This window comes from Schistocerca cancellata, chromosome 7, assembly GCF_023864275.1.
Source record: "Schistocerca cancellata isolate TAMUIC-IGC-003103 chromosome 7, iqSchCanc2.1, whole genome shotgun sequence".
Lineage (NCBI taxonomy): Eukaryota > Metazoa > Arthropoda > Insecta > Orthoptera > Acrididae > Schistocerca > Schistocerca cancellata.
The window spans coordinates 136,424,931-136,439,266 of record NC_064632.1 but is presented as its reverse complement, the minus strand read 5'-3'; the positions used below and the strand labels follow the sequence as shown (position 1 = coordinate 136,439,266).

Sequence of the window (14,336 nt, the reverse complement as noted above, 5' to 3'; positions counted from 1 at the left end):
ATGGAGGAATATGTTTTCATGGATCACACTTGAACCACCTTCGTATTACAGGTGACATTGTCCTGTTTGCCACTTGTGACCAATACAGACAAATATCTAGTGCAGTTGGAATGAACTAATAGAGGAAATTTGAAAGAAGGCCTTAATCGACTATAGTGACATAAAAATAATGTAAAGTAAATTGCAAAGAAAGTCGTACAGATTAACAGTGAAGTCATAGAATCAGTTTACAAGTTTATATATTTAGAATAACTAAAAACAATGATTCGGTGTAGAGGAAAATAAACTAACAATGAGGAAAAAAGGATCAGCATGCTTTTGCTAAGCTGAATAGTGTTTTTCAAACTAAGCCTTAGATATGTCTGAAAGGGAAAGCTTACAGTCAATATGTATTACTAATTTTGACTTAAAGCAGAGACTTAGCTCTTTAATGAGAAAATATTTGAAAAACAGAGGGCTGGTCTGGGAGCACTGAAGATATACATGTTGGGAAGAACTGGGAAAGACAGGAAAAAACAAACAGATCAGGGAATAGACTGTAGTAGAAGATGTAATTGTGACTGTAATGATAATGAAACAGAGGCAGGTAGGACTTTCAGCTATATGAATGGATCGTAAAGGAGTCAAAGAAGTTCTTTCACAGATACCAAGAAATAAAGAAGACCAAGATGATGACCTATTTGAAGGTGGGCAGATTACAGCAGAAAACATGCAGCATTGACATCTGTAGATGAAGACTGTAACATATGGGAAAGACTTAAGGCAGCCTTTACCCAGCAATGGATTTCAGACGACTAATGGTGGTGGTGGTGGAGGTGGTGGTGGTGGAGTTGGGGGGGGGGGGGGGGAGGAGGAGGGGATGATCCATGTTGTATACCACTTATAAAGTCTCTCTTTACCAAGCCTCTTTATCTCTGCTTAACTGCTGAAAGCTACATTCTTTTGAAACTGCCTGTTATTGTCAAGCCTTAGTCTTCCTCCAAAACTTTCATCCCACGCTTCCTTCTATTACCATGTTGACGATCCCTTGGTGTCTAGATGTGTCCTGTTAACTGATACCCTCTTTTAGTCATAAATTTATTTTTTCCCCAATTCAATTCACTACCTTCACTTAAATTTTTATTAGACATAAAAAAGTTTTCTCTCTCAGAAACATTTTCCTGGCTTCTGCTAGTATGCGTTTATGTACTCTACTTTTTCCACCATCAGATATTTTGCTCCCCAAATAGCAAAACTCGTGGACTATTTTTAGAGTAATTTCCTATCCCGATTTACTCAACATTGCCAGATTTGACTACATTCTGTTACACTTGTGTTACTTTTTTATGCTCATCTGATAACCTATTTTCAAGACACTATCCGCTCTGTTCAACTGTCTATTCTGAAGTTTTTATTTCGTCCCAGTAAATTATAATACGCTTTCCAAGTTTCTTCTTGGCTTCCTTCAGAGCTTAAACAGTGTTCAGATTTCATAACATAGGTTTTGGCTATGACCCTCACACACTCCGTTCTGAACTACTGCTTCCAGTTCATGTCTTTTGACTTACACTACTTCAGTGTGGTGTCTGTTAAGTCGTAGATAATTTTTAACTCCTTGTATTTTATCCTTGCTACCTTCAGAACTACAAAAAGTTTTTTCATTCAGCATTGTCAAAACCATTCTCTAAATCACATACCATATATGTAGGTTTTCCTATATTTAACCTATCTTAGAAGGTAAAGTGTAAGGTCAGTACTGCCTTGCGTGTTCCTGTATTTCTCTGGAATGCAGACTGGTTTTCCATGAAGTTAGCTTCAACAAGCTTTCCCATTCTTCCATAAATAATAATCTTTGTCAGTGTTTTGCAACCATGGAATATTAAACTGGGGATTCGGTAATATTCACACCTTTTAGCACCTTCCTCCTCTGAAATTATAATTCTGTTCTGAATATAAGAAGTGTTAAGCATTAAATCATTGGTAGGCACGTGCACGCGCGCGCGCCCACACACACACGCGCACGCACGCACGCGATTTCTTCTGAAAGCTAGCCTGTCTTCAATCTCTTGTGTGTGCCTGCCACCAACTCCAGACCTGTGTTGTTCGATGAGTGGTCTCCTTTGCTCCTAAATTATTTAGATTCTGCCTGATCTTTCTTTACTATAATTATTATGTTGTTCTAAAAATCTAAGGGCACTCAGCCTGTCTCATAATTTGTGCACGAGGTGGAATAGCTTTGTCTTACATTGATTCGCTCATAGACATTGGATTCCGATACATAAAATATGATGAACAAGATGTGTGAAATGATTATCATAAATATTCAGTGGCAGATGCTTATGCAGGCAACAATTACTCCCAGCACTTGGTAGAGAAGATCAATTCCTTTCCAAAAATGATCATAAAGTGACTTCAGAGCTAACTCCATGAAATAGTTAACAATAACAGGATATTTTGGTGTTTCCTAAAGTTTGTAATTTAAGTCCTCCCCATACCAATGAAGCTATGGAATATGGCTGTAATTTACTCATAATTGAAGAACAACTGTCATTTAGTGGATACAAAATGCAGATTCTGTGGACAGCTGTGGAAAAGTTGACATGAATTCTGTACACAAATAGTTGAGTCCTTTTACTTCCACATCATTATTAATATAAAGAATGGTTGAATAAAATTTTTTAGTACAATTTTTCAGGGTCTGTGACCACATTAAGAAGTGATAAGACTACCATAATTTCAGCTATTATTGCAGGCTGTCTTCTTCAGGGTGATTTGCAATTACTGTTTTAAGTAGACTATTCTGTCTTTATCTGCACAGCTGCAAACCCTAGGCGCCATCTGAGTTGATGCGTCACAGGATCAAGGAGGATGTCTTTCTCGTGCTTACTGCTAGGAATATTTTATGTAAATTTTTATTGGGTTTCATTGATAAACCTGGTATAAGCTGTTGTCATATGTAGTGCTGCTTGTCTATTAGCTGACAGCAACTGAGATCTTTCAGTATTTCATGTTTATGGGATATGGAGGGGCAGCTCCACAAGCAAGGTTGGCCTGCCGACATGCAATAAATGGCAACCATGACAGCAAGAGCCTGTACGTCTCCTTGCGGTTCATGTTTGATGGCTGCTATGCAGTTTCAGTGGCCTCTTTGATTTTTCAGTTAGTGGTGAATTGTATGGAGGCACCACACTTCTCTTCATGTTCTGCTATTGGGAATTTAGTATACTGATCAAGTCGTGTATATCACTCGTGCCTGGCAACATGTGTGTTGATAGTGTGTTCTGTCTCACCAATATAGATCAGTCCTAAATCACAGATAACCTCATGTACTCCTGGAATTTGAAGCTTAACAATTAATTTTTAATGGATACCTGTAAGTCTCCTGTTTTTTGCATTACATTTTAGTCTTTCTTTTTCCTAAGAATTTGTCTGTGGGTGCACATTCCCTCTTTACTAATAGTTATGTTATTGAATATAACTTACTTGAACACCATAAACTACAACATCCTTCAGTCCAATTGTTGCACTGATGACTCCTTCAACCTCTGAAGTTGCAACATTCTCACCACGCCATCTGGAAATTAAGTTATTACATAAGAATGGGGATGAAAAAAAAAATCAAATTATAGATCACGAATTTCTTTCATCTTTCATGTAATAATTATGAGCTGAACACATTTACAGGTTATTTCAATACTTAAACTCATACGTTTATCAAAATCACATTACAGCTTAGAATAAGATAAATTTGTGATCTGCAGTAATTACCTGAAAGTGTCACCTGTTCTGTCTTTAAAGTAGAAGTAACCAAATTCGTCCATAACAAGAATATCACCTTTGGAACAGAAATAGGAAGTAGTATTAGTGAATGTTGGCCTGAAGTAAGATTCAGATTATGAATTTGTATGAAACGAGTAACTCACAAATTATTATTCATATACACCATAAGTTAATTATCAGAAATGAAAGAGAGAGAGAGAGAGAGAGAGAGAGAGAGAGAGAACCCAAACAAATGCAGAGCATTATGACATGTGAAACATCTAAGTAACTTTCTACCAAATAAGCCTATTTAAAGAAAAAGTTTGGGTTTTCCAACTGCATTGCCCAAGCCTCAGTTAATCTACTATGTATAGCCCAGTGAAACATTCTGTCAGACACACAAACCGTAAATTTCATCAAATCACATGCACTGTTTGATCAAAAGTTTCTGGAAATCACATTAGGCAGAACAACGTCAGGTATCATGCAGAATGCACAAATTGCATCCACAGTCACAAGGAGAGTGTGGCAGTGGAAGATGGACCATTTTGTGCAACTTTATACTTACCATTCATCTGCGTAGTACACTTAACGAAATTTACCAACTTTGACAGTTCATATTTTTACAAGGTTACATATACAATTTGATATTTCATATGTCCTTGTTGAATAAATGTAGAGTCTTTTCCAATCGTATTGACTGATCTTTCAGCTTTAGAAAATTGACATATGAATTGTTCAGTTTTCTTATTCTTACTTTAATATTCATACATTTGTACATCACATTCAATACATGTGTGAACAATGGATTTAATTATGGTACTATTGTGATGGCATATGTAAGACATATTTATTGATAAATATCATTCACTGTTAAGTATGATCTGTACATATGATTAAATATTACTGATATTTCTGAGTCAGTTTGCTGTTTTAGTATAATGTTAATATTGTTGTGAGCCATAGACACATCTGAGGTACTGACCAGCACAACAAGATTACACGTATTAAGCAAAAGTGACTAATAACTCATGCTTTTGAAGTAGGAGTTTGAAATGAAACAGACAAGTACATTGCAAACACATGACCATTTATTGTAATCATTTGAGTGGGTGCCCCAGATGTAAGTCATTAGTGATTTAATGGGAAATTTAAGACTTCATAAGCACAGCCAGGTTAACCGATGTTTCGATGTCACATACTGTTATTATCACAAACCAAAATAGAAGCTGATCTCATATTTACAGATGAAGCAGTCATCAAGAATTTAAGAGCTTCAGTCTGAGAAGCCCAACTATCTTCCTTGGTATCTTGAAAGAAGAAATTCACAGCATATTATGATGCACTCATAGCATCATGTTAATGCAATGCAATGCAATTTAAGTTGGCAACTACAACTATAAGATATTTGATGTGTTTAATGATTTACAAGATGATGATGAATCTTCCTACTGCTTTAGACTTTCCATATAACATAATAAAGAGTCCTAAGAAAATCACCAACTGAGGCACTGCGATTTTATGGCTTCCTAATTTTCACTATGAAGGCGCTCCTGTAAGACTAATGGTAATACTGACATATCCACATGTGAACTGACAAAATATTTGATCACATTTTCCCTGAATACATTGAAATACACACAGAACGAATTCATTGACTTTGTAGAGTGCCCCAGTCAATTGTGGCTCCTATATTATGTGGATATTGCGGTAATTTTCAGTGACGTCTTCCTATTATGGGAGTCTCACTTTCTGAAACCTTTGATTAATTTATGAGAATTTCAGTGCCCACTTTACCCATTTTATTGAAATCCTCAAGCATGCTGTATTTTCTATATTACACACAAATTATGTATAAACGAATGAGGTATTGATAGGTAGCTCATTATAACCTGTTATGACAAACTTATGCACTTTTGTGGCATGATGGCAGAGAGGACGAAAAAAAAAAAAAAAAAAGATTTCTCAGTAGAATTAAACTCTGTCCAACTTAATACAACATTAATGATGAAACTTGTAAAAGAGAAACGGCTACCTTTCCTCAGTGTAGCATGTAACAGAATGGCTCACAAATCCCTGTGCCATGGTGTGTGTAGAAAATCTACATATACCTACATCTATCCCCATACCTTGAACGATTACTGTTTTTACAAGTAAATGCCATTATTGAGCAAACTAGTTTGTAGAGTGAGCATGCATTCTAACAAGACGATCCTCAGATAGATAGGTAGTAGATACGCTTTTCATTCCATAGAACCATCATATGAACATCCTCAAAGATTTAATACATGCCAATAAAAAATTATTATACCTACATTTTTTTTCTTTTCTAAGGGATGGGTACTCAAATCACAAATAAAGTGGCAATTGCAGCCAAGGTCACTGCAGAGATAGAGAGAGAGAGAGAGAGAGAGAGAGAAAACAAACAACAAAAAGCAAAGATGACATAACATGTCTATGCCATTTACTAATCCAGTACCCAAAGAAATCAGTAGTTTCCTATGCAAAAAAATGGCATGAAATGTACTTTACTCCTGGCTATAGATATATAATGTCTGCTGTTCTGTAATGTTAAAGATATTCTGGTCTCAAAAAATCAGGTGCATGCCACATTCTGTTCCAGTGTGGCATGTTACATATGCAGCAGTACAATAAGACCAACTTTCATGACAGATTGTCTTAGTTGCTGGTGAATTTTCTGAGTTGAATTGCTTGAGTTACATGAATCTTTTTCATCCTTGATGTTTCATCCACAGAATTGTGCTGAACATTTAAAGAGGTGCTTCCGGTTCTGCTGAATCTTGTTTACTTGCAATGAGAAAGATCAGAAATTTGAGCGATCCTGGACCATGATTAAGCAGACTCAAAAATTCACCAGCAGCTAAAACTAGCATTCTGGCACCGGCTCAGATCTGCTGGGACACTATAATCTATATAATATAATATAATGCTGGGACATCTATCAAAACAAGAATATCAGAAAACCAAGATGGAATAGATTGATTTCAGCAGAGATTCAGATCTAGCACTAAACATGTAGCTTATCATCTGGTTCTAACAATGGAGCCACGTGGGGTAGCCGTGCGGCCTAAGGTGCCTTGCCAAAGTTTGCGTGGCTACTCCCATTGAAGGTTCAAGTCCTCCCTTGGGCATGGGTGTGTGTGTGTTGTCCTTAGTGTGTTAGCTTAAGTTAGATTAAGTAGTGTGTAAGCCTAGGGACCGATGACCTCAGAAGTTTGGTACCATAGGAACTTACCACAAATTTCCAAAATGTCTAACAATGGGAAATCCTGAATGCAGCGAAAAGCGTGAAAAGGGTAGATGGTAATCACCATACAGAGAAGGCATTGAATGATAGACAACTGAAACACTACTTCTAGATATTACTAGCTCCTACATCATAACCATCACACACACGGCCCCTGTCACCACCGTGTGCTAAGGCCTGACAGTGACTGCATCTGAGGTGGGTGGCAACATTTATTGGGGGTGGGCAGTGGGTATACAGAAGAGGCATAGGGTGGGTAGGGGGTGGGATAGTGGAGTTGGGAGGGGGTAGGAGAAGATGCTGGTGCTACCTGCAGAAGAGTCTATTGGAATGATGGGAACAGGATAGTGTAGTGGGCTGCCAAGAGCAGCATCAGAGGCTGTTCTGGGCAGAATGGCGGAGGCAGGGATAGGGCAGGAGCAGGCAAAGGCGAGAGGAGAGAAGTTGAGAGGGCAAAGGAGATGCATGTGTGCTGGAGGTATAGAAGGCCTTTGTAGGGCTGGAGCAGGAGTGAGGAAGGGGCTAGATGGGAGGAGGACTGGGACAGGTGAAGGTTGAAGCCAGGGGGTTACAGGAACTAAGGATATATTGCTGCAAGAGTTCTCACCTTTGTAATTCAAGAAAGCTGAAGTTGATGGGAGGAATCCAGATGGCAAAGGCTGTGAAGCAGTTGTTGAGATCAAGCATCTCATGTTGGGTGGTGTAAGTTGGTAGATCACATGGCTGTTTTCACACATGACCTGGCCTTTGGCCAGATATGAGATGTGTGACATGACTAGAGTAGGTAGTAGGTGGAAGATATGTGGGAGGGGGGGGGGGGGGGCTATTGCAGGGATATGAGTCAAGGGGCTTCGAATAGGGATGGACAAAGATATTATGTAGGTTGGGTGGGCAATGGACTGCCACTGAGGTAGGGAGTGGATAAAATAGTGAGCAGGTTATTTCTCATTACAAGGGCACAATGAGATGTATTCGACAACCTGGCAGAGAATGTGATTCAGTTGCTCCATTGTTGGATGGTACTGAGTCATGATGAGGGTGCTCCTTTGTGGCCGGACAGTGGGTATATGGGATATGGTAGATGACTGGGGAGACAAGACATGGGATACCTATTTCTGGACAAGTTGAGAAGGGAACTTTCAGACTGTGATAGCCTCAGTGAGACTTCACATATTTGAAGAGGGGCTGCTCGTCGCTACAGATATGATCATGGGTGGGACTTTTTGGTGTGGACTGTTGTCAAAGTGCAGGTATTGTTATTAGTATTTAAGTTTTATGTGGATGGAGAAACTGATGTAGTCATCCTTGAGGGGAGGTCAACTTCAAGTAAGATGGCTTGTTGAGCTGAGGATGACCGGGTGAAGCAAATGGTGGAGAACTTTTGAGGTTCTCTGGGAATGTGGATAGAGTGTCCTCATCGTTGATCCAGATCATGAAGAAGTCATCAGTGTATCAGAACTAGGTGAGGCATTTGTGATTCTAGGTGGTTAAGAAGAATTCCTCTAGGTGGCCCATGAATAGATTGACATAGGATGGTGCCATGTGGGTGTACATTGCTGTGCCACAAATGTGTTTGTAGGTGATGCCTTCAAAGGAGAATTAATTGTGAGTGATTGTAGAGTTGTTTATGGTGACCAGAAAAGTTGCTGTAGATCTGGAGTCATTTGGGCGTTTGGGAAGGTAGTATTCCATAGCATCAAGGTCATGAGCACTGGGGAAGTTAGTGCAGAGGGAGATAGCATCCACAGTGATGAGCATATGCCAGTTGGTAAAGCAACAAGAACTATGGAAATTGGTAGAGGAAATGGTGTCTTTTTTATAGGAGGGTACACACTCAGGGGAGAGGTCCTGGATTGGAGCCAGGTATATGAGGAGAGACTGAATATGTTGCTAGACAGGATCACTGCAACAGAGCTTGTAGGTGGACATATTTGACAACTGGCAGAGTCACTCCATCAGGTAGTTATAGCAGGTCATAATTGCAGTGGTGGAACTTTTATTGGGAGGTAGGACTTAAGGGCAGAATCAGTTTTTAGATAGTGAATTGTGGTCATTTTTGTGTATCTGATATTTCCACATTGAGGGATTTAGGTCTACCGAATAACATTCTTGCATAAGTCTATTGCCAACATAAACCTCTCCCTCCACTCCATCCCCACCTCGCCTCTCCTCACCGTCTTGTCTTCTACATGCTTCATAAAGTAGTGTTGAGAGTCAGGACCACCGCCTCTACAGTCATCAGGATAGCATTGTGCGGAATGCAGTGGTGAGGATCTGTCAAACACCCAAAGGTGTTAATGAGACATGCCTCTCAGATTGCAGCTCTGCTTCCAAATATGGCATAACGATGTTCCATTTGCATGGACCAAGGAACATCAGTTAACTTTTGATCAACTGAAATGGGTGCTGCTTGCCAAAACATGCCTCATACATATTGATCTGGCTAAACCAGTGGTGTTTGCGGTTGATGCTTTTTTTTTTTAAGATTCAGGCAAATTACAGACAGGTTAAAAAAGAAGCTTTGGCGATCACTTATATTGTAACCAAATTTCATCATCATCATCATCTCTATGGAATGAATTTCCAGTTTGTCACAGATCGTAAGCCACTCACTTCTACCTTCCACCCAATTGAGCCTGTTCCAGTACATGGCACAGAACTTCAAATGATAGGATTTATTGCTGTCAAACTACAACTATAAATCTTGTACCACCATATGGCCCAACATCTTGTCACCAATGTGTTGCCAAGGTTACCAGTGGACAAGAATGATCAGTTCGACTCCTCCAAAGCATTGTGTTGTCAGATAGATGCTATGAATGCTCCTACAGTTTACAAATTTCCCAGGGACTTATGTTACATAGCATAGGAAACAACTGCAGATGCAGATTTAAGCACTGTGCTGAATTACATGTGCACATGGTGCCCAAGGAGAGAAAGATATTGTTCAGGTGGAAGTACATTGGTACCCTCAAGTCTTGTCAGTACAGGGTGGTGTTTTACTGTTACACACCCAGAATGACCAGGCCTGGGTCATCATCTCACACACCCTTCAGCAGGATGTTTTAAGGTTGCATCAGGGACACTGGGGTATTGTGAGGACAAAGCAACTTATTTCATGCCATTGTTTTTGACCAGGGATGGACACCCAGATTGAAGACATGATATCTTGCTGCGTTGCTTGAATGGAGCAACAGGTGGCTCTACCCCAGTGCTTTTCTGACTGGCCACACACGAGAGGTCAATGGAAATGCATCCACATTGATTTTGCTGGACCTTTCTAGAACAAACGATAGCTTGTTGTAGTGGACGCCTTCAGTAATTTTCCCTTTGTGGTTCCAATGAACTATAAGACATCGGACAGTACTATCAGAGCACTTACTTCAATTTTTTTGCATCGAGGGCTTGTCAGAAATGTTAGTGTCTGATAATTGACCACAGTTCACCTCACACGAATTTGAACTATTTTACATGGCCAATAGTACTGAACATGTGACCACAGCACCATTCCATCCACAGTCAGATGGTGAAGCTGAACATTTTGTGCAAACATTCAAGGGGCAGATGAGGAAACTCCATAGAATTCACTCATGGCAGCAACTGTTCCTGTCCACCTACCATGTGATGCCTTGAGATGGACCTTCCCTGGTGAACTAGTGCATGGCTGCTGGCATCACACCCTGCTTCATCTGCTACACCCACCAATCAGGAGTACTGGTCTGTACAAAGATTCTCATTTTCAGTCCAGGATGCAGTACTCTACGGGACCTTCCAGCCTGGATAGCAATGGCAACAGGAGACCATTTTGCATGTTCTTGGTTTCTTCCTCTACAGGGTCACTGCTCAAAATACACTGGAACCAGCTTCACCCTCAGACCCCGTGATCCTGCTGCTGCATTTTGTTTTACAGATTCAGCACACAGCCCAAAGCCAGGGTCATGGGCATCTGCATTGGACCAGATTGCATTCCAGCAGGAGGCACTTCCTGTAAAGGTGGACGCACCCTCATCACCAATGCCCATTATCACAGCAGCTCGTGTTGCCATGGGTGACGCCTCTGCACCCTGCTGCCTTTCTCTTCAAGGGAGTGGGGGGGTCCTCCAACATTCAAGACTGTGGTCCTGGATGCAGGCGAGCACCTTTTCCATGGTTTGCCAGGTGTTCCTGGAGGGGGGGGGGGGATGAGGGAGGGCCTCAGGGTGAATGGCGGGGCATGGACGGGAGCCTATCCCCAACTTCAGTCTCATTTCCTGTCCCATCTGGTGCACCTGCACCCAGACCTCCCCCTTGCCGTCGGTTCGCACGGCAACCATATGTGACTATGGCCATGAGATTTTGGGGGAGAAGTGTGGTGTTGTAAGCACAGCACACACCACCAGGCAGCACCACAAGCATTAATAGATCAACAGTGATGGCAATGTCAGAGAAGTGATACGCACTGGTGCCACTGCACAGCAGCCAGTTCCAAGTGAGCTCAACTACCGAGAAGACTGCCTTTACTTGTGTTTTGTGTCATGTCATCTGCTTCTATTGAGTCCACACCTGCCCGTCTTTAGAGAACATTCTAGTGCGACAAGAACTGTTTGCTATATAGCCTTAGCTTCTGGAATAGTAGTTGAACTTCAGGACCTATTGAGTGAGCCAATTTGTACAAAACTGAGTATTCATCAATATATGTGCGAGTTCTTATCACTAATCATTATCTGTTTTTCAGTGTTCTCCTCATGCTCCTCTCACCGTGTTTCCTTCAGCACATTGTAAATAGTTGAGGGTGACAACAAGTAAAATTTCCTTTGTGGTTGTATCAAAGTATGATACAACACTTATCTCAATGGATTTTCCCATTTGTAGCTCTTATCTTCACTAGGATGATGCCCCCAACTGTGTCTGGTCCACTTACATACTTTTGTTACCACGTCAAATGCCTGCAACACCACCAGGTGGCATCCATCATCGTGGTGTGCAATGGTCATAATGTTTTGACTTGTCAGTGTCCATCCATCTGAGTGAACGAACATCCTGTGTGAATGTTGCTCATTACAGTCCTTTCTTTGTCTTTTTAGTCATAGCATTCCGTACTACAGATGACAACATCACTTGTGGGAAAGTATCCACTGCTCCATTAAATGGCTTAACACGTCCCATATGAATAACTGAAAGTTTCATCATCATCATCATCATCATCATCTTAACATTGACAGCAATGCCATTTCTACCATTTGGTGCAGTGTGTCATATCAGGTTAGGAATGTCATTGTTTAGCAGTTAGGTGTGTATGGGTTCATTACGGAAACCCATTGACCAACCCTGTATTGTGGCAATTTCCCCCACATGAAAGCTTGTACATTCCTAACTACATCTACATCTAAACGATTACTCTGCAATTCACATTTAAGTGCTTGGCAGAGGGTTCATCGAACCACAATCATACTATCTTTCTACCATTCCACTCCCGAACAGTGCACGGGAAAAACGAACACCTGAACCTTTCTGTTCGAGCTGATTTCTCTTATTTTATTTTGATGATCGTTCGTACCTATGTAGGTTGGGCTCAACAAAATATTTTTGCATTCAGAAGAGAAAGTTGGTGACTGAAATTTCGTAAATAGATCTCGCTGTGACGAAAAATGTCTTTGCTTTAATTACTTCCATCCCAACTCGCATATCATATCTGCCACACTATCTCCCCTATTATGTGATAATATAAAACGAGCTGCCCTTTTTTGCACCTTTCGATGTCCTCCGTCAATCCCACCTGGTAAGGATCTCACACCGTGCAGCAATATTCTAACAGAGGACGAACGAGTGTAGTGTAAGCTGTCTCTTTAGTGGACTTGTTGCATCTTCTAAGTGTCCTGCCAATGAAACGCAACTTTTGGCTCGCCTTCCCCACAATATTATCTATGTGGTCTTTCCAACTGAAGTTGTTCGTAATTTTAACACCCAGGTACTTAGTTGAATTGACAGCCTTGAGAATTGTACTATTTATCAAGTAATCGAATTCCAACGGATTTCTTTTGGAACTCATGTGGATCACCTCATACTTTTCGTTATTTAGCATCAACTGCCACCTGCCACACCATACAGCAATCTTTTCTAAATCGCTTTGCAACTGATACTGGTCTTCGGATGACCTTACTAGACAGTAAATTACAGCATCATCTGCAAACAACCTAAGAGAACTGCTCAGATTGTCACCCAGGTCATTTATATAGACCAGGAACAGCAGAGGTCCCAGGATGCTTCCCTGGGGAACACCTCATACACTTCAGTTTTACTCGATGATTTGCCGTCTATTACTACGAACTGCGACCTTCCGGACAGGAAATCACGAATCCAGTCGCACAACTGAGACGATACCCCATAGGCCCACAGCTTGATCAGAAGTCGCTTGTGAGGAACGGTGTCAAAATCTTTCCGGAAATCTAGAAATACGGAATCAACTTGAGATCCCCTGTCGATAGCGGCCATTACTTCATGCGAATAAAGAGTTAGCTGCGTTGCACAAGAACGATGTTTTCTGAAACCATGCTGATTACGTATCAATAGATCGTTCCCTTCGAGGTGACTCATAATGTTTGAATACAGTATATGCTCCAAAACCCTACTGCAAACCGACGTCAATGATATAGGTCTGTAGTTCAATGGATTACTCCTACTACCCTTCTTAAACACTGGTGCGACCTGCGCAATTTTCCAATCTGTAGGTACAGATCTATCGGTGAGCGAGTGGTTGTATATGATTGCTAAGTAGGGAGCTATTGTATCAGCGTAATCTGAAAGGAACCTAATCGGTATACAATCTGGACCTGACGACTTGCCTGTATCAAGCGATTTGAGTTGCGTCACAACCCCTAAGGTACCTACTTCTAAGAAACTCATGCTAGCAGCTGTTCGTGTTTAAAATTCTGGAATATTCCATTCGTCTTCCCTGGTAAAGGAATTTCAGAAAACTGCGTTCAATCACTCCACTTTAGCAGCACAGTCGTCGGTAACAGTACCACTGGCACTGCACAGCGAAGGTATTGACTGCGTCTTGCCGCTTTATGTACTTTACATACGACTAGAATTTCTTCAGATTTTCTACCAAATTTCGAGACAATGTTTCGTTGTGGAACCTATTAAAGGCATCTTGCATTGAAGTCCGTGCCAAATTTCGCACGTCTGTAAATTTTAACCAATCTTCGGGATTTCACGTTCTTCTGAACTTCGCATGCTTTTTCCGTTGCCTCTGCAACAGCTTTCGGACCTGTTTTGTGTACCATGGGGGATCAATTCCATCTCTTACCAATTTATGAGGTATGAACCTCTCAACTGCTGTTGCTCCTAT

At 40.8% G+C, this 14,336-nt stretch overlaps 1 protein-coding gene across 1 annotated transcript in view; it reads right to left on the bottom strand.

Moving 5' to 3' along the window:
* LOC126092443 (long-chain fatty acid transport protein 1-like) overlaps positions 1-14,336 on the bottom strand; it is a 172,097-nt gene that overhangs the window by 17,397 nt on the left and 140,364 nt on the right. The window contains exons 9-10 of the mRNA XM_049908044.1: positions 3,748-3,814; positions 3,463-3,553 (exon numbers count right to left, since the gene is read on the bottom strand). Of these exons, the coding sequence (XP_049764001.1) occupies positions 3,463-3,553; positions 3,748-3,814 (158 nt within the window). The remainder of the gene's footprint in view (positions 1-3,462; positions 3,554-3,747; positions 3,815-14,336) is intronic.